At 40.7% G+C, this 20,023-nt stretch overlaps 2 protein-coding genes and 1 non-coding gene across 4 annotated transcripts; 2 read left to right on the top strand and 1 right to left on the bottom strand.

Moving 5' to 3' along the window:
* Window positions 1-145: 145 nt before the first annotated feature.
* On the bottom strand, window positions 146-11,641 carry cdcp1b (CUB domain containing protein 1b). 2 transcript variants are annotated; one of them, XM_089022848.1, is made up of 13 exons: window positions 11,445-11,641; window positions 10,349-10,567; window positions 9,310-9,651; window positions 8,177-8,392; window positions 7,745-8,095; window positions 7,444-7,659; window positions 6,053-6,409; window positions 4,828-5,187; window positions 3,831-4,028; window positions 3,398-3,754; window positions 2,901-3,257; window positions 2,747-2,828; window positions 146-2,576 (listed from the first exon to the last, which is right to left on the bottom strand). In XM_089022848.1, the coding sequence occupies exons 1-13, from the start codon at window positions 11,503-11,505 to the stop codon at window positions 2,078-2,080; spliced, it is 3,615 nt and encodes a 1,204-aa protein (XP_088878974.1). In that variant the 5' UTR covers window positions 11,506-11,641; the 3' UTR covers window positions 146-2,077. The 2 variants fall into 2 exon arrangements, with proteins under 2 accessions (XP_088878974.1, XP_088878975.1); XM_089022849.1 differs by having other exon boundaries at window positions 11,405-11,538.
* Window positions 11,642-16,767: 5,126 nt separating this feature from the next.
* On the top strand, window positions 16,768-19,521 carry nrm (nurim). Its single transcript, XM_089022856.1, has 4 exons — window positions 16,768-16,939; window positions 17,668-17,861; window positions 17,944-18,120; window positions 18,191-19,521. Exons 1-4 carry the CDS (start codon window positions 16,789-16,791, stop codon window positions 18,503-18,505), a joined length of 837 nt encoding a protein of 278 aa, XP_088878982.1. The 5' UTR covers window positions 16,768-16,788; the 3' UTR covers window positions 18,506-19,521.
* Window positions 17,107-17,179, top strand: trnak-cuu (transfer RNA lysine (anticodon CUU)). The gene has a single exon. It is a non-coding gene; the product is annotated as a tRNA-Lys (tRNA).
* Window positions 19,522-20,023: the final 502 nt, after the last annotated feature.

The following is a 20,023-nucleotide window of genomic DNA, read 5'->3' as shown; positions in this document are numbered from 1 at the left end:
TGTTTGGGTTTTGTTTTTTCTTGTGTGGGTGCTGATAAAGTGCTGGTCATGGCCTCTTGCAATGTTTTCCCTTTCCACAAGGGGGAAGCACTTTGTTCCAGCTTTAGCTGTTGTTAAAGCGCTATATAAAACCAATATGTATGTATTGCCTTGTATTTTGGACAGCCGCCCTCATTTCAAATTTATATAACTCCAGACCCATATAATTTAGGAATTAACTCATTTTTGCACGTCTGGCAGTGAATGAGTTAACGCGCCTGTCAAAACCACCATGCTGCATTCTGTATTTAACTGACAAGTCTCACATTGAGACTGAAGAATATTCTTGTGCTTAACTTTCCGCCCCTATTTTCCTTTTAAATCCAAAAGTTAGATCATGTCTTGCCTGATGTAACCTGAAAACTAAATAAACAGTAAAAGCACATTGTCCACCTAAGTCAGACTCATAAAAAAGTCTATTTTTTTCCCTTACCATTGATTTTCTGGACAGTTTGTCCTCATGAAAGGATGTGTGGAGGATGCTATGATTTGAAAAAGCCACTCGAGAAAAGTATTTTCAGATTTCATAATTACAGTAAAGTCTCGTTATATCGATATTCTCGGGAGTCGGAAAAAATATCGATATAACCGGACTATCGATATATCCGATCCTGCGGCATGTAAATTTTCTCCTTGAGTTCATAGAAATAGTATCGTAATAAGCAGTACTATCCATATAACCGATATCGATATAATGAGACTTTACTGTATATGGATTAGTGGGATTAAACTGTGTCAAAAAACTTTGATTTTGGGAGCTGGCGCTTTGGAGCTGAGAATATTTCTTCCTTCTTCCCGACCATGTTTGTCCTGGACACGTTTCTGCAAAGGAAATATTTTTTTTCTTCCCCATCCAGAATTGAAAACCTCAGTGCTTCAGTCAAATGAAGGCAATGCGGTTATTTTTGTTGAAATTTATTGTTAAAAAAAAAAATCTAATTAACTACAGGTACTCAAAATAAAAAAATAGATTAAAAAAATCAAAAACCAAACCACATGGGCAGGGACTTAAAGGACAACCGACACCTCCGGACAAGTTGTGTCCATAATTTGTAAAATGACTTCAAATGACTTCTACTGAGCGCATTTTACAAAGATTCCACAGCATATAGCTATATTTTACGTTTTAAGACTCGCGCTAAATATTCAGGAAGTCTTGATTTCGAGTTGGTGACGATGCCTGACGTGACGTCACTGAAGGAACGCCCCTGACCGAGAAAGTGACACACAATGCATTTTGGGTACTTTGTTTGGTCTGAAAACATCGTGCTCATCTGTGTTGATGGCGAAATTAGAAGGAAAAACACATAAATAACGCGATGGTGAATCGTTGTGTGTTGCACCAAGACTACTATTTAATACTAGTTGACACAAATTCCCAGCAGACAAATCAGCCCATTTCCAATGGAGCTTGTGCGCCATCTTGTGCATTTTCTGGGACGCTACATTGGAGTCCAGACGGCTCGAATTGATACGGAAGAACTTCTTTAATCCATTGCAAACATTTATGCTTTCCTCTTCAGAAGTATTTGAATCATATTCATAACTGGACGAGTAACAAGAAAGCATCTTCTCAGAATTTGAACTCTCTGAAGGCATTGTTTTGTGTCTGGAGTATCCTGGCGTGACGTCACGAACAAGGGGGCGGGACCTTCTGAAATTCACCATTTACGAGGTCATTTTGAAGCAGTTTTGGGACACTTTAACTCATTTTTATTGGTGTTTTTACATTTGACTAAAAATATCAGCCTGCGTGTTTTGGGTATTTTAGATGCGATAAAACGTTTTTCTGCTGTCAGTTGGGGAACAAAAAAATGGTGTCGGTTGTCCTTTAAAAAATAGAAAAGGATTTTTTTTTTGGGAGGACAGAAAAAAAAGTTCTGAACCTCGTCTGGAAGCTTTTAGAAAACTTTGAAAAAGCTCAAGTTGAAAAATAAAATAAAAACATTTCAACTCAATTCCCTGAGCGAGACTGAGGCACCAAAGTTCCCCTCTCTGAGAAGTAACAGGAATTATTATCATCATCAGTGTAAAAGTCTTACAAGTACTCCTCCGATGTCGGTGGTTCCGGTTCCATGTCAGCCCCGGACAGTCGGATGGTGTTTATCTCACCTGTGTTTCTGAACGTGTAGAGTTCATTGTCCACCATCCGTCGGTCCTGGAAGCCCAAACTGTCCTGTCGGTCGATTGGCGTACGCGGACGAGGCGGAATGAACGACTGGGAGCGGTCCAGGAACGTATTGAAGTGGTCCACCTCGGGTTCCGCTTCTGGTTCGTTGATGACGGGCAACTCGGTGGGGCCCGTGAACGTTTGGTAGGAGTCCAACTGCATTCCTTTGAAATGATCTTGCATGCTGTCGGCGTAGCTGGAATCCCCCAGGAGGTTACCGTACACCATGGTCTCGTCTATGGAGGCGTATACGTGGGACTCGTTGTCCGACCGAGCTTTGCTGAATTGTCTTTTGCTGGGACGGAACATATTTGTTGGGCCGATGTAGATGGACGCTTCCTTGTTCATGCGCTCTTTTTTCTTTTTCCTGTTTGAAAAACCAAAACATGATTCCCCATTGACATGAATTGAAATGCCATTAATTCGGTCCAGATGGTCCCAAAAAAGGCCACCATTTTTTTTGTCTTATGTGTTTTTAAAAAAGACAAATACGTATTCGTCTGACGAGTCAATTCTCATCTAGAGTGATGTACTCACCTTACAAAGAAGCAGACTACAGCTAGGATGACGAGGAGAAGAAGAAGAGCTCCGGCGATCCCAAGAAGGATGGCCAAGAGGCCTGTAAAATATAATTCGTCTTTTCAATGTATTTGCGCAGTCATAAATGGCATACAAATGACCATTTTCTTACCAGTTTTTGGCTCTAAAACGATTTTGGTGACCGCCCCAAAGTCACCAGCTTCTGGTATACAGTTAGACATATTAAGATAAAAGCTGTGCGGCACCAGCAACTTATCGTCTGTTTTCTCGTCCTCCCGGCGGGTCAGGAGCTCCTCTTCCGAGTCCAGCATCTTGACCTTGATGGCCGTGTGTCTGTCGTTGCATTTGGGTTGGCTCACGTTGACAAACTGGACCTGTGCCTTGTACCCACTCGGTAAGGACACGATCCAGGAGACGGTGGACGATGGTCTCATTCCTTTGGGCCAGTTAGGGGTGGCTAGAAGGGTTGCGGAGGACGTATGAGGGCTGACTTGATAAATGATGGTCTCTGGAAAACGGTGCAGTCAAAAAAAAATTACAGAAAAGATGAAATCAGGACAGCGTTTTGTATATAAGTGAAACAGCACCCTCGTGTGGCGAGATCCTGTATATGCTCTATTTCCATCATTGACATTGAAATCAAATTACCCGGGATCTCTTTCGTGAAGGTGACATTGAGAAAAGGCCCCTTGGTCTTGCCGAAATCTCGAGTCGTCGCCGTGACAGAGATGTTAGCGTGCACCTGAAGTTTCTGAATGTTCCCATCGGGGCAGTAATCACCCACAGAGAAGCCTTCGCTCTCCTCCACGTGGAAGGAGACGGTAGCGTTGCACTCCTGGCCTGGCACCGATTGTTGGAGACTTCCCGATGGGGACACGAGATCGATGGTGCGGTCTTGGGGGACGTTGAGGTGCCAGGTGAAGCTGTGGAGGGGCATCCGGAGACAGGGATCCAATGGGGGCACGGTGAGGAGGGTCTCGGAGCAGGTAGCGACATTCTCACAAGCTGGTTTGGGGAAAATGTGAATAGATTAATTATAAGGAGTGATGTGATATGACAGTGGGAACAAAAAAAAACTTACTAATAACTTTGCTGGCAGTCAATTGCAAATCTTCATTGGGACAGTCAAGGAAGGAGAGTTGGGTTTTGCTGCCGGCGGCCATATTGATCTTTTTTAAAACCTCAGCGTTCGCGCTCATCTCGCAATAGGGATCCGAACCCACTTTTTCAATTTGCAGCGACACTTTGGGGCGTTGGCTTAGGTCCACCGTGCACAGAACTGACAAACCAAAAAATAAAATGAAAAATTAAATGCAAGTGGGGGGAGACAGTCAATTACATTGGGAAGCTGACGTCTTCTCACCATGACAGACGCTCCCCAACTTACAAACGAGATACGTTCCGAACGGTCGTTCGTAAGGTGAATTTGTTCATAAGTTGCTTCAATGCTATATTTTATATGGAACGTATGTTTAAGGCTTATATAAGTATGTTTAAGGTTTATATAAATATGTTTAAGGCTTGTATAAGTAACCTGTATTGGTTTATACTGAAAAATATTTAATAAAATATATGCCCTATAAAGATATGTACATGTACAACTGGAGAGAATACTACATATGTTAGGACAAAAATGTTTTGAACTCGAATGTTCGTAAGTAGGGGAGCGTCTGTATGTATGTATTGTATAATCTGTATTGGTTTGTGTGAAAAAAACAGACAGTATGTACATGTAAGTAATAAGATAAATAAAATGAAGTTTAACTTCACAATACAAAATCTAACTTAAAACATGTCTGTCCGAACATTTTTCAAAATCCGAGAAAAAATGATCGCATGTACCGTTGTTCGTAACTTGAATGTTCGTAAGTTGGGGAGTGTCTGTACATGTATGTAATAAGACAAATAAAATGAAGTTTAACTTCACAATAGTAAATCTAACTTACAACATTTCTGTCCGAACATTTTTCGACATACCCGCAAAAATGTTTGTATGTACCGTTTTTCGTAACTCAAATGTTCGTAAGTAGGGGGAGGTGTCTGTATACAAAAAAAACAACAACAAATGATAACTGTACCTGGGTGACCACTTCTCATCACCGACACGCTGTATTTCAAAGTGAGACCCTGCAACGTCCGGTTGGTTTCGCAGTTCTTCAACACCATTTCAAAATCGCCCTGCTGATGTTCCGGCGGCTTGTCCGTCAAACCCGTTTCGATCAGTTTCTTATCCGATTTCCTGTACTCCACCCCGACGTTCTTGCCTAGGCACTCCGGCGCCGTGTGACTGTGAAAATGGACGGTGTAGTTGTGCATGCCGGGCACGGCGAAATCCCAGCGCATTTGTTGGTCGTCGGGAAAATCGTTGGGATAGTTGGCGGAGATGAAGGTTGTGTTGGAGACGCCTCGTGGGAGGTTGACCTTCACGATGGCGACCACTGAAAAAAAAAATAATAATAATAAATGAATAATGAATAAATAAATAATAAAAATACAGTGATACTGTGGCTTACGGACTTAATTGGTTCCCAGACAGAGTGTGTAAAGCGAAAAGTGTGTATCCCAAAATTTAATTTCCCATAGGAAACCATTAAAATGAGAATAATCTGTTCCCAGGTCCCCATAAAACATAATTTTCTACTTTCTAATTTTCTAAGCCTTAAAACTACACAAAACATGCCTTATTTTATGTATAATAAATGTGCTATAGTATTATAATTGATGGAATGGAGTGGTCGCTTTCATCAGCATTAAACACTTGAGGAATGATCCCGTGTAGGTGCTTTCTCTGCGATAATTTTATCTAGTTCCTCATCAATTGTGTTCTGTTTAGCTGAGTTGATAGATTTTTGCATCAAGTGTACAGATGGCTTGTGCAGGTTGTTTGTGGAGCCTGACCGATGGGATATTTTAACCTTGCAGTCTCCACACTCTCACTCACACACACACGCCAGCCTTTTTCTTTAATGTTCAAAACCACCACCCCTCACTGCTGCGTTCTTGACCAATCACATAGCTTTAACCGACGACTGGGGGCGGGGAATAGAGGACCAAGACAAGCCGCCTGCCATTTTCTTGTTAGGAGAATGGGCTTGTTCGTGAATGACACATCACTCATTGAGGCAGCTCCGTGTGTATCCCCCAAAAAAGTTTGTATGCCAAGGTAAAATTTTCATGAATGTAACGTTCGTAAACCGAAAAGTTCGTAAGCCAAGGGGTTCGTAAACCGAGGTATCACTGGAATAATAATAATAATAAATAAAAAACAATCAATAAAACAGTCACATGAACAAATCCACTTACTGCTGGTCTCAGGCCCAACGCTGAGTTTAAAATCAACCGGATCTATCTTTCGGTCTCCTGGCACCCGTAGAGAGACCCGGCCCTTGTAGCGCACCTGGATGTTGGTTACGGAACCTCCCTTGCAGAAAGTTCCGATGTTGGCGGGGCCCGTTCGGAGGTAGGTCACCAGAACGTAGGTGTGCTCATCGGGACACGTTTCTTCGTTGGCGATCTGCTGCATTCCAGGTTCGGGGAAGTCCAGCTGGAAAGCTTGAGTGGAACCAACTTTCAGATCCCAGGTGAAAGTCCGGTTGAAGTCCGGGAAGAACGACGAGTCGGCCTGGACGCTATCGCCGGAGCAGGAAGGCGATGTGCAGTCTGGAATAACACGACAAGACTAGCATGTTTACAAAGCCATCAGACAGACATGTTTCTTTTTCAGTTTCATTCATTCATTCATTCATTCATTTGTTTGTTTATTTATTCATTCATTCATTATTATCCTTATGGATGGATTATATTTATTTATTTACTATTTATTTATTCACCATTTATTGATTTATTTATTTACCTATTTATTAACCATTCAGTTATTTACCATTTATTTACTATGTATTTATTTACTATTTATTTGTTTGTTTACTATTTCTTTCTTTTTTAATAATAATAATAATAATAATAATAATAATAATAATACATTGAATTTCTAAGCGCCTTTCAAAACTCTCAAGGACACTTTACAGTCACAGGATTTTTTTGTGCGGGTGAGCAGCGGCAGCCATTCGTGCCAGCGTTCAAACTACCCGGAAGTAAGACAGCATTTATTATTTATTTACATATCTATTTGTGTATCTATTTGCGTGTCCATTTGTGTATTTATTTATGTATTTATTTGCATACTTATTTACATATCTGTTAGTGTATTTATTTAGGGACTTGTGTATTTATTTACGTTACCTATTTATGTATCTATTTGTACATTTATTTATGTATCTATTTGTGTATTTATTTACACATCTTTGTGTATTTGTTTACACGTCTATGTGTGTATTTATTTACGTATATATTTGTGTATTTATTTTGCGTATATATTTGTGTATTTATTTATCCTGCGTATTTGTTTGCATATGTAATTATTTGCGCATTTGTTTGCGGATGTATTTATTTGTGTATTTGTTTGTGTATGTATTTATTGATGTGTTTGTTTGCGTATGTACTTATTTGTGTCTTTGTTTGCCTATGTAATTATTTGTGTATTTGTTTGCATATGTATTTATTTGTGTATTTGTTTGCATATCTATTTGTTTGCGTATGTATTTGTTTGACTAAGTATTTATTTGTGTATTTGTTTGCCTGTCTTGACCTATCTATCCATCTATGTGAGACTTCGGGAACCCCAACATTTTGCCTACCGATTTCTCGGTTGATCTCCACAGCGAAGACCTCCTCAGGGTGAGGACAGGTGAACTCCACGGAGGTGTTACGGGATTCTCTCAGAATTAACATTTTGGGATGACACGTTTGCTTGGGCTGTTTGTCCACACACACGCTGCAGTCGGGTTCCAGCGTGTCCCTGCTGATAATAATGATGGTTTCCGGGTCAGGGGTGACAGACATCATCCTGCCAGCTGATGATGATGGAAAGAGAAAATATAAGTATTGTACTTTTTCCAGGTGGGGGTAAAAAAAAAAAAAGCGAGGTGGGAGATTTACCTCGGGGTGATGCTTTGGCTGTGAAAATCGTCCTGTCCATTTCTTCTCCCGGGGGCACCTCCACGGTCACGGTAGTCCTCCCGAGAAGATCCAGACGGGAAAACGGCCCACCTCTGCAGTAGCTGTCGGTCTTGATCTGCCCGTTGCTTTTTGTTGTGCTCACAGAGAACTGCGGGCCTTCTTGACATGTATCTTGTTGGGCTATTTGCTTCAGGTTGTCGCGAGGTAGCTCCAAAGTCAAGACGGTCCTCTCCGGGACGCTGATGTCCCATTTTAGGATTCTTTTAAAGTCCTTCCAGATGGATGGACTGAGTTCTCCTGCTGCAGGTGCGCATGAGTTCTTGGTACATTCTGAGAAGAAGAAAGCACGAGATGAGCTTCACATTGATTTGGCAAACCCATCAGATATTGATTTTATTTTTCAGAGCTCACCGATTGTCTTCTTCACCTCCACATTGTATGCTTCTTGAGGTTTGAGGCAGCTGAACTCCAGAGCGAGATTTTGGACGTCAGTCAGGGTCTTTCCAGTCTGGCTGCAGGTCCGGGTGGACTCGGCGCCGGTACACAACTCGCACTGGGTTTCTTGCGAGAACTTGCTGATCGTCAGCGTCGTGCCGGAATCGACGGTCACGACCACCGTCCGGCCTTCTAAAATGGAGACGGGGGAAAGCGGGACCGGGAACAGCACTTGTTTAAATTATTCACTGCCAGACACGTGCAAAAATGTGGCCACTCCAGTGCCAGGGTTTTTGTCATTGTCACTGGAATTCCAGGACCCACAGAATATTGAGTTTTAGGACTACATCAACAACCTTCAAATTCCATCTGAAAACCCACCTATTTAGAATTGCATTTTCCGTGTAGCTCTTTCTCTTGTTTCTATTTATAACTGTATTTTATTTATTGTATTCTATTTGTGATTAGTTATCTATTAGCTAGCTAGCTTTCTTTCCATTGGAGTTATTCCGGATTGAGTGAACGTTGGCGCGTGTGGTCGCCGCTGCTCACCCACAGAAAAACTTATCCTGTGACTGTAAAGTGACCTTGAGAGTTTTGAAAGGCACTTAGAAATCAAATGTATTATTATTATTATTTTATTATGATTATTATTTTTAATATTATTATTATAGTACCTACGCTTGTCTGTGACTGTAAAGTGTCCTTGAGAGCTTTGAAAGGCGCTTAAAATGAAATTTATTATTATTATTATTATTATTAAAGACAGTGTTATAAACCTTAGACACTCTTATTTCATCAGGGAAAAAAGAATTAATTGCTAAGTTATATGGGTCTGTAGTTATCCAAGGTTGAAATGGGGGCGGCTGTCCAAAATACAATGCAATACATTAAAAAAAAAAAAGGCAAACGCTGCCCTCTTGTGGAAGGGGAAAAATACCAGAGGTCTGACCAGCGCTTTATCGGCACCCAAACAAGAAAAAAACAAAACTCGAACTAATTCATATTTTCAATTCCCGAATAAATTTGTGAATGGCAGTGAATGAGTTAATTTAATTTACGCAGGGAGGAACACGTATCGGGATTTACGCTAACTGCAATATTCTTACTTAGTGGTCCAGCGGAGGCCTGGAACACTACAGACTCCACCGGCGTCTTTGGTGCAACTTGCAGAGAGACAACGGCTTGATCGAGAAGGTCTAAATGGGTGACGGAACCCGCTTTGCAATAGTGAGCCACCACTTCGCTGTTCTCTTCAAAGGTGGTCACCGAATATCGATATCCGTTATTGCACGGCTCCGACGTTTCCCGTAGTCCCTCTCCGAGGACATCCAAGCCCACCACTGTCTTCTCGGGCGCTTTGATGGTCCAGATGAATGTTCGCGGGAAGTCGCTGAGGAGGGAAGGTTGAGTTTCCACTGTCGAAGGGTTGCAAGTGTCCTTTGTGCATTCTGCATAATGAGAAACGGGAAGAGAAGAGGCACATGTTGGTCTATTTTAGACACATAAGGTTTATTATGTGCGATTCTGGCACATGGGTGCATTTTATTTTATGATAGATGCATGCCGATGCGTCTGTGGAACTGTCGCGGCTTGGAATTGAAGCGGATTTACACGTCAGAGAATGTCTTTTTGCCAATGGATGCTACAGCTTCGTGTTTGCTTTCAACCTTTAGCTTTTAGCAGATGTGCACATTTCACCATGATGTCTTTGATCCACTGTTGAAAAGGACCTTTTGATCCTGTCCTATTTCATCTAGAAGTGCTTCATGTAACAAAGAGGGAGAGGAAAGTGTTTAAGATTGAATGATTGTGTCTTTTGTGTTGTCACATTATTTGTTACTTTGTTGTTGTTTTGACTTCAAGATGGCGCCGCGAGAGTGGCTACCTTAACAGCAGCTTCTGTATTTTGTTTTTCTACTTCTTCCTTTCCTTTCCTCTTACTTTCATCACTTCGCTGCTGTGAAATGTACATTTCTCTACTGCGAGACTAGTAAAAAAGACTAATCCAAGCCAATCCAAATCCATTTTTTTTAAATAATGTAAAATGCTGATACGTGTCTATGCAATGACAATTGGGATTATTATGTAAATCAAGTGAACCAAACAAAATTTCTCAGAATTCACATCCACGTTTTTTTAACTCACCGATGAGCTGATTGAGAGTGACGACGTAAGACTGTTCCACGGGGCAGTTGAAGAGAAGCTCAACCTCCTTCTCGGGCTCCAGAGCAAGATTTGAGAAGCAGGACGTTTGCGTGTCGTTGACCCCAACGACTGTGCATACCGTACACTCATCCGAGGGCAGGTCATTTGACACCGTCACCGATGAGCCTTTGTCGGGCCGGACCGTCAGCTGCAAGCAGTCTGGGGGGATAAGAGCAAGTCTGATGTTGATGATACAAGGCATTTGTGCACTAAACAAAGGATTTGTGTGGTGCCAGCAACACATTTCGAGTGCACCTCTCCTACATTTAAACAAAGTATTCATGTTTAAACCGTACAGGACGCAATCATTTTAGTTTCCTGAACGCTTAGGCATACTGCACTACTGTATTCTAACATGAGTCATAATGGCAGGACTGCATTACACGGATCGATAAGACACTCCGTGTGGGGAATTTAATTGTCGCGACAGCGATATTGACATATATGAGCTACACGCATACTATTAATACGTTATACATACTTCCAATGATGTATTCTGTGAAATCAGCGGGCAGCTAATGAGATATCATCCTTATAGTGGCACTGAGGGGAAACGTCATTTATCTGTTGGGCTGTTATGCTAACAAGCCATAACTTTGAATATAAAGTGAAATATGCCTGGAATATTACACTTTTAAACGTTCTACTGCCATTTTAAATTGCCGTGTATTCCAACGGGGGATACAACCCTAAAACTGGATATAAAAAAAGGCTGCTCCACTAAAGGAACAACCGCAACTCTGTAGCAGATTGCAAGTCAATTATTAATGAAGAAATGATCAATTCAAGCCTCCGAGGAAGCACCATAAAAACACCCCTAAAACATTTGAAAGGGGAAAAGCGATGTGTCAAACTAAATACCCCCCGCTGCGAATTCTACCACGTCATCGATGTGTTTTACGAGATACGACGTCAACATTATCGTGCCTCAAAAAAGTGCAGCTTCGGTTGAATCCCACATTCAAACACACACATTTCAGGGGTGGGGGAACACACCTTCAAAAACGACTTGATCCGTCCGCGTACAAAGTCTCACCTGATGCATCGACGATAATCAACAACAAAAGTCCGAGCGGCGCGCAGGTGTCGAGCCGCATGATTCGCTTGAGCCTGCAATCCTCCTTACTTGCAAAACACGTCCAGGATAAATGTTTTTTTTTTTTAATATCCTCCCACCCCCAACTCGCAAAAAAAACGTGCGAAAAACCAGATATGGTGTGTCAAAGACGCATTTCGGCTAGCTTCCGCATTACGTCGCTGTCAGGCAGCCACTTCCTGCTTACCTGAGCGGCAAGGGGCGTGGTCCGCGGGCAAGCTGACCTGTTCAAACCTGACGGGTGAGCTTCTCACACTCCGACGAATACAAATCCGAGACTTGCCGCGTAAGAAACACTTGAACGTCTTTAGTTGGCGTGTGCCACGATGGCTCTCCTATTTATAAGCGCGGAAATATGCCGGGGAGGCTTGCAACTGTAAGCGAATTCCACGCGCAGGGTGTGTGGTGGGGGTTTGAAGGCGTTTGTGCGCATGCGCACAGAAACACTTGGTTTCAATGACTTGGATGAAAAAAAAATGGCTAATTTCGCCATTGTGGGCCAAATAACCGACAGACTACTTAATAAACAAACGCGAAAAAAAATTAAAAAAACCTGGACTTATAAAATGTAAATAAGTAATGTATGTAATGTAATGTATATGTAAAAAGGCACCTTATGTACAGTCAATACAGTTATATACATCATATATGCTTTTTACTATGTACAGTTTTTTTATGAAACTTATTTGTGCAGTTGTACGGTACAATCATTTGTCATTTTTTGTACATGCAATACTTTGTTTTTGACCCCACCCCGCTATCACCCCTTTCAATCTTGTTTGCTGTAAATTGTAAATTCCCCCACTGTGGGACTATTAAATGTGTTCTGGTTATGATAAAGGTGTTCTGATTGTTATTATATCTACCATCAGAGAAAAAAGTAATAAACAGAGAAAGGTAATATGGCGGCTGGGATGACTCAAGAGGCCATGAGGAATAAGCAACATTGAGCACTATAGGAACATACCTTTCAACTTATGTTTTTCCCGTATTCTACATGTTTTTTTAATCATTTCAAATAATGTATGGCATACTCCAACCTTTATACGTGGAAAAACAAATTTAGCCCGATTCCTTTATCATTGTGATGGTCGTGGGGGAGTATATTTATGCTACACTGTAACACCACAAATTGTATCCATTTGTTCCCTTGAATATTTTTTTACTGCTGGTAGATTGTGGTCCTGAAAAGACCTAAACGTACCAGCATTCAGAGAACAGTCATGCTTTTTTTTTTTTTGCTATGAAAAAAAATAGATGAAAAAGTTTCTTCAGCCAATATGTGTACTTCTTTGCAGGTTTCTGCGTTTCTCTCATCATCCGAAGAGCTTCATCAGTGAACTAAAGTTTTGCTGGTAACTGGCCCTATGTGTCGCTAATGGACAAAGGTCTCGGCTCTGATAGGTCCCTACTCTAAGATTGGGGGATCAATGGACTACTCGCTGAAGCTAATCTGATTACTTCTGTCTGATTAACTCTAATGTTCTATGCTTGGCTCTGATTGCCCCATTAGGTGATACAAGAGCGAGTAGGGCAATCAGAGCCTATCAAAGCAGAGGTCTGGCACCGCAACCTCTGTCCATTGGGGATATATATATATATATATATGTATATATTGAGTCATAGTAACCAGCACAACTTTAGTTCGCTGACGAAGCTCTTAGGATAAGGAGCGAAACGTCCGACACCTTCATATGAATACAGATGACGGCTGAAGAAACCTTTTCATCCATGAAACCAATCCTGTACAACTGAGAGCCTACAGAGACGACTTGGAAAAGAAAGCATTGCGAATTAATACGTGAAACTTTTTATGGTTTTGGGAGGGAAGCATTTGACTTCGTGGGAAATGCTGCAAATTGTGACTAATGTGCTTGATGCTCGCTATAAATAATAGCGAGAATTTCACTCCCGGCGCTGCAGAGGCTCCCTCCTGCCTCCACATGCCACATAACGGAGACATTCCTGAACAAAAACATACCTGAGGGCAAGACGCGCGCACACACACGTATACGCAGTGTGTATATAAACGCATAGTTTGTCTGTCATGTCAGTTTTCTCACATTATCCCTATGTGACATGCCCTATTGTCTTCTTATTCTAAATGTGTGTGTATATATATATATATATATATATACAGTAAAGTCTCGTTATATCGATATCGGATATATCGATAGTCCCGGTTATATCGATACTATTTCTATGCACGCACGGAGAAAATTACATGCAAACAAGATCGGATATATCGATAGTCCCGGTTATATCGATATTTTTTCGGACTCCCTTGAATATCGATATAACGAGACTTTACTGTATATATATATATAAATAAGTAAATACGTAAGTAAAAATAAGCACAAATAAATAATTTAACAAAAATATAATATTTAACATAAATATATAAATATATATATATATATATATATATATATATATATATATATATATATATATATATATATATATATATATACAGTAAAGTCTCGTTATATCGATATTTTCAAGGGAGTCCGAAAAAATATCGATATAACCGGGACTATCGTTATATCCGACCCTGTTTGTATGTAATTTTCTCCGTGCGTGCATAGAAATAGTATCGATATAACCGGGACTATCGATATATCCGATATCGATATAACGAGACTTTACTGTATATATATATATGCCTATTTGTTAATGTATTTATTTATTTGTGCTTATTTTTACTTATTTTTACTCACTTATTTACTTATTTATTTGTTCATTTTTATCCGGTTATTTCTTTCTTTATTTTTTATTTTTTATTATGTATTTGTTTATTTTTATGTGTTTATTTTTTTGATATTTATTTATTTATGTATGTATTTTTTTATTTATATATTATCATAAAAAGGCCTTTTTAAATGATACTGTATTGAGCTTTACTTTCCCCAAATCCAGTAACACATTTGCAAAGGCCGTTGATGTTTTAGTTGAACCAGTCTGACAGCATGCAGAGTGGGCGTTTTGGTGGCACCAAGTGTTGCGCCTGCAAACAAGGGAGCTCAGTGAAGAACTCAGCAGCTGTCACAACCCCCCCCCTCTCCCCACTCCCATGGTAGTGTAAAAGTGGGGCAAGCACACATGCGCCCTTGCAAAGGCCGGCAAATTGGCCTGTTTTCATACCAGGGAATAAAGTTTCATGGCAAATGTTTCTTTCCCACACTTAAACGAGAGATGACGACTCGTCTGTGGCTCAAGAGTCAAATGCAGAGTTGGGAAAAATTGGGATAGCAACTGGAGGTCCTACCTGATGCACATGGGCGGGTCTTCCGTTGGAGCTTGATACACTCCACGCGAGGGCAGACACACAAGACGTGACAAGTTGTTGAGTTGAATCACACGCTCGCTGATGATGAAGTCTGCCTTCCGTGACCCCTGGTAAAATCTAAATCAAAGGGGAAATCAACACGTATGCAGAGAATTGCACAGTCTCATGCACAAATGTGGTTTTAGTATTTTGATTATTTCATAATCTGGCTTGAAAGAGGATTCAGTTCACGTTTTTTCAAGGGTACATTATGAATTTACTACTGAACCAACAAGGTGACATGAAAGGGAAATACGTTTTTGTTCATCCCATTTAATTATTTAATAATTTCAGTATTTAATTAATGAATAATATATATAATATAATATATTAATAATCATTGAAGGAACGCCCCTGCCCGAAAAAAGGACACATTGTAGCAGTCCTTCCATCACGTCAATGCATTTTGCTGTACTTTGGTCTGAAAATTTTGTGTAGGACCAAAAAGAGGCAGAAGAGCCTATTCGTAGAGCTTTGTAAGGAATTAATCAGCCTGTGGAAACGGGCTGATTAATTTCGTACACGGCTTTGTTGCCATTTTCTGCCTTTTTTGGGTGCGACATTTCCCAACCCTGATGCCTCAAAATGACACGGAATAAATTCTTTGATCGATTGCAAACATGTATGCTTTCTTCTTCAGAACTATTTGAATCATATTCATAACTGGATGTGTAACAAGAAAGCATATTCTCCGAATCTGAAGCCATTGTTTTGATTCTCCAGCAATGCAAGACGTCTTGGCGTGACGTCACGAACTGGGGGCGGGACTTTCTGAAAATGCCCAATTGGCAGCTCAATTTTTTTTTGCAGATTTTGGACCCGAAGTCATTTTTATTGGTGTTTTGCATTTGAATAAAAATATCATACTGTGTGTTTTGGGTATTTTAGATGCTATAAAATGTTTTTCTGATGTCAGTTCAGAAACTAAAAAGTGACGTCGGTTGTCCTTTAAGTGTGTTCCCACTGTGGTCAGTTGATTGTGGATACAGTGAATAACGTACACTGTATAATTCTGTGTATGTTTGTGTTAGTGGGAATGATACGCAGTGTGTGTATGTGGATGACCGGGTGGTAGAAACCCATGGGAAGTCATGCCATTGTTTCCGCTGTGCTGTGTGTAGAGAAAGCCTGAATAATGTCCTCATCGCACTGAAGAGAAGGTTCACTGTATCAACGACCCCCACAAGTAAGTATATTGACTCACCTAACAGTAGGTCACACCCAGCTACTGCTACGTATATTGTAGGCAGGAGTGGCAAGACGGGTTTAACGTGAAAGGACTGTTGCTGGTTTTGGTGCATCGCTTGCAATAAGCCCATCGTACCGATTGAGGTGGTCTCACAGTTGGGAATTTGTCAAATTCAATGATGATCATCTGTTAGTAGCTTTTTAATCATCATTTTCAGGGTTGTATTTAACTAAAACTACCACGCAGAATGCAGTGGATGCCACCATGACTTTATTTGAAGAGAAGATTGTTGTACAGAAAATAAATTAGACAGTTAAATGTCCAGTCTCACAGTCATTAGACAGCTTTGGTGTTACATATAATATAATAATAATAATAATAATAATAATAATAATACATTTGATTTATAAGCGCCTTTCAAAGCTCGCAAGGACACTTTACAATCACAAAACAGGCACATGAAGAAAACCATCGATACAATTATAAATAGAAACAGGAAATAGAACTATACAGAGAAATAGGTGGGTTTTTAGATGGGATTTGAAAGTGGGAAAATAATAAATATTGCAGATTTTTGGAGGAAGTGAGTCTCAAAACATGTTGATAATTAAAAATATAATAATAAAAATAATAATAACTGAAACAAACTTCCCACCTCGGGAAATGGCTGCTTTGTTACAGCGCCCTCACGTGGCTCTCCTTGGAACTCCCACTCGTTACCGTCCCGGAAGACAGAACTGTGGAAATGTACATAAAGTGTTATAGAAATGGCGCCAGTCACGGTCCGTGGCTGTGTTCTGTGCACGGTGACTTTGCTTAACTTTGCCTTCGTCTTCATATCCGGTGCGGATTTTATTCGCTTTCTATCATTCAGAGCTATTTATCATAACATCACCGGAGACACGATACTATGTCAGGGTAAGTTTTCTGTTAGCTTCCCTGGTAAAGCTCACGTAAACTTTTACGAGTGACACGAATGGATCCATGCACGATTATTTTTTTGCACGCCTCTATCGGGAGTGCGTTATTACGATTTATATTTGTTTTAACCGAGTGTAAATGATGTAACGCTCCCTGAAACGTACGCCCGGCTAGCTCAGTCGGTAGAGCATGAGACTCTTAATCTCAGGGTCGTGGGTTCGAGCCCCACGTTGGGCGAAGTGTTTTGTTTTTGTTTGTATAATATGATTACAATTGTGAATTTTTAACGTAGTACAGCATAGATCAATTTAACTGCGTGACAGGTCAGCTATGAAGTACTAAAAATATTGACGTAATGCTGTCTTATCTTGTTTTTTGCCTCTGGCAATGTTGTGTCCCTTCCACAAGAGGGCAGCATTTCCCTTTTTTTAATGTTAGCGCTTTGTTTCAGCTTCATCTGTTGTTTAAGCGCTATATAAACCAATATGTATGTATTGCATTGTATTTTGGACAACTGTCCTCATTTCAAGGCCATATAACTCCAGACCCATATAATTTAGGGATTAACTCTTTTTTTCTAATGAAAGAAGACAGTCTACATTTTCTAATGCTGTATTGAATGTTTATGCGGTCCTAAAACTCAAGATTTTATAAAGATGTGTATATTGTTTGACCACATGCTTAGGTTTGATATATTTTCTTTCCTGGTTTACTCACCATACAAGACTCCATACCATGGTCGGAGGCACTCCTGGACAGCTCCGTCCTCAAGTCACTGGCTGTGGATGTGACTCTGCTGGCCCTCTTCACCCTGCAACACAGTCTGCTTGCATGGCCGCCTGTCAAACAGGCCTGTGAGTCCATCCTGGGCTCCCTGAACAGGACCGTATACTGCTTCACCACCGCACTGACACTCCAGGTAACGCAGCACACGGACGGCAGATGACAAGCGTTAGCCGTGGTTGCCCTTTTTGCAAAGTTCTTCTCTCTTCACCGGTTAGATCTTGATGCATTACTGGCAGCCTGTAACCGGCGCCCCCTGTCTGTGGTCAGTGCGCCAAGCGCCTTGGAGCGTCTGGTTCCCTCTACTATGCTTCTCCGTGCACTTCTTCTGCTGGGCTATTATCTGTACCATCCTCATGATGTTTGACTACCCAGAATTGTTGGGCATTAAGCAGGTAAACTAAGATTTTACTTTTTTTTTTTTAATTTCAGATTGGTTTATTTTTGCTATATATTCTTGCGTAGGTGTATTACCAGTGTTTGGGTCTGGGAGACCCCTTGTCCTACAAGTCGTCCCAAGCTCAACGCTTCCTCTCCCACTTCCGTCATCCGGTGTGCCTGGAGTTTGGCGTCGTGTTGTGGCTCCTGCCGGCTTTATCCCTTGACAGACTGCTGCTGGCATTAACGTTGTCAGTCTACCTGGCACTGGCACACCTGCTGGACAAACAGGATTTAGCTTTCGTTTGTGATCATTTTAGCCATAAGGTGCACCTCTTTACGGAGCCGTACCGGGCCAAAAGCCCAACCCCCAGCCTGGACAGCGACCACAAGGACGAGTGAAAGTAATCATGCTGCTGTGAGCTGAAGCCAATAGAACATAAAATGTAAACACTGTCTTAGAACAGACTTGTCTACTGCACTTGGAAGACTCTCTGTGACCTGAGGAGGGTCCGGTTCCAAAATGTGAACCATTCTTTTTTTTTCCGTATTAGTGGAGTAATTCATGTTGGTAAGCTAATGGGGGATGTGGTTAACTGACTGCCATTAAAACAAAATAATGTTCTCATCTTTTTTTGTATTTTTTTTACTTCAAAACATTGACCCAAATTCAATACCTTGAACGGTATTGTGAAAATAAACATACTTTGGAACCCGCAGACTTGTGTACAGACGCTCCCCAACTTACGAACGAGATACGTTCCGAACGGTTGTTTGTAAGGTGAATTCATTTGTAAGTTGCTTCAGTGCTATATTTTGGATGGAATGTATGTTTAAGGCTTATATAAGTATGTTTAAGGCTTGTATAAGTAACCTGTACAGATGCTCCCCAACGTACGAACGAGATACGTTCCGAACGGTTGTTCGTAAGGTGAATTCATTTGTAAGTTGCTTCAGTGCTATATTTTGGATGGAATGTATGTTTAAGGCTTATATAAGTACAGTAAAGTCTCGTTATATCGATATTCTCGGGAGTCGGAAAAAATATCGATATAACCGGACTATCGATATAAATCCGATCCTGCGGCATGTAAATTTTCTCCTTGCGTTCATAGAAATAGTATCGTAATAAGTAGTACTATCGATATAACGAGACTTTACTGTATGTTTAAGGTTTATATAAGTATGTTTAAGGCTTGTATAAGTAACCTGTATTGGTTTGTACTGAAAAATAACCATTTAATAAAATATATGCCCTATAATGATATGTACATGAACAACTGGAGAGAATACTACATATGTTACTGCAAAAATGTTTGTATTTACCGTTGTTCATAACTCGAATGTTCGTAAGTACAGTAGGGGAGCGTCTGTAATGTATGTTAAGCATGTTAAGGTTCACGGAAACAAATGTTATTTTGACAGGTTTTCGCGTGAAATAGAATAAACTGCATCACATAAATTTTTTTGTAGATTATATGTCTAATTACAAATAATTGCCTTTTTTTTAACAAAAACTGTAGAATACATATGAACAAGGGAATTGTTTGCTTTCAATCCTGATCTTGATTCATTCTGCCAGCTACTCCTTCGGCTCTGCTCCCCCTCAACCTCCTCCATCCTTGATCTCCTCCAATTAGATATAGGGATGAGACATGTGTGTGTGCGTGTATGAGTGTGTGTGTACGTACGCGGAAAGGTGGGGAGGTTAGAGCCCGGGCAGACGGCCGTGCTCTTTAAACGCCTTTCTTAGGTCCCGCAATATGGTGCTTGCCACTTAACTCTACTGATGGACTTGAACGTAATTATCGGATTAGCGTCCTAGCTTGGGACCAGAAAATATTTACTGCACTCCAATGATGGTGCCGTGATCTGGCACTTAGTAGAGCCTAAAAGTACGACTGACAGTTTACTTTTTAT

This window comes from Hippocampus bargibanti, linkage group LG20 (genome assembly GCF_051943395.1).
Source record: "Hippocampus bargibanti isolate YZ-2025 linkage group LG20, ASM5194339v1, whole genome shotgun sequence".
Taxonomy (NCBI): Eukaryota; Metazoa; Chordata; class Actinopteri; order Syngnathiformes; family Syngnathidae; genus Hippocampus; species Hippocampus bargibanti.
The sequence above is the reverse complement of the archived record's forward strand: the minus strand, read 5'-3'. Positions and strand labels throughout refer to the sequence as shown.

Excerpts from the sequence above, each read along its gene's own strand:
- cdcp1b (XM_089022848.1), bottom strand. The coding sequence starts at position 11,505 with ATGCGGCTCGACACCTGCGCGCCGCTCGGACTTTTGTTGTTGATTATC. Across the intron at positions 7,660-7,744 it reads AGCCAAAGCATCACCCCGAG|CTGGCAGGATGATGTCTGTC; the intron begins GTAAATCTCCCA and ends CATCATCATCAG. Across the intron at positions 2,829-2,900 it reads CGTTTTAGAGCCAAAAACTG|GCCTCTTGGCCATCCTTCTT; the intron begins GTAAGAAAATGG and ends TATATTTTACAG.
- nrm (XM_089022856.1), top strand. The coding sequence starts at position 16,789 with ATGGCGCCAGTCACGGTCCGTGGCTGTGTTCTGTGCACGGTGACTTTG. Across the intron at positions 16,940-17,667 it reads AGACACGATACTATGTCAGG|ACTCCATACCATGGTCGGAG; the intron begins GTAAGTTTTCTG and ends TCACCATACAAG. Across the intron at positions 18,121-18,190 it reads AATTGTTGGGCATTAAGCAG|GTGTATTACCAGTGTTTGGG; the intron begins GTAAACTAAGAT and ends ATTCTTGCGTAG.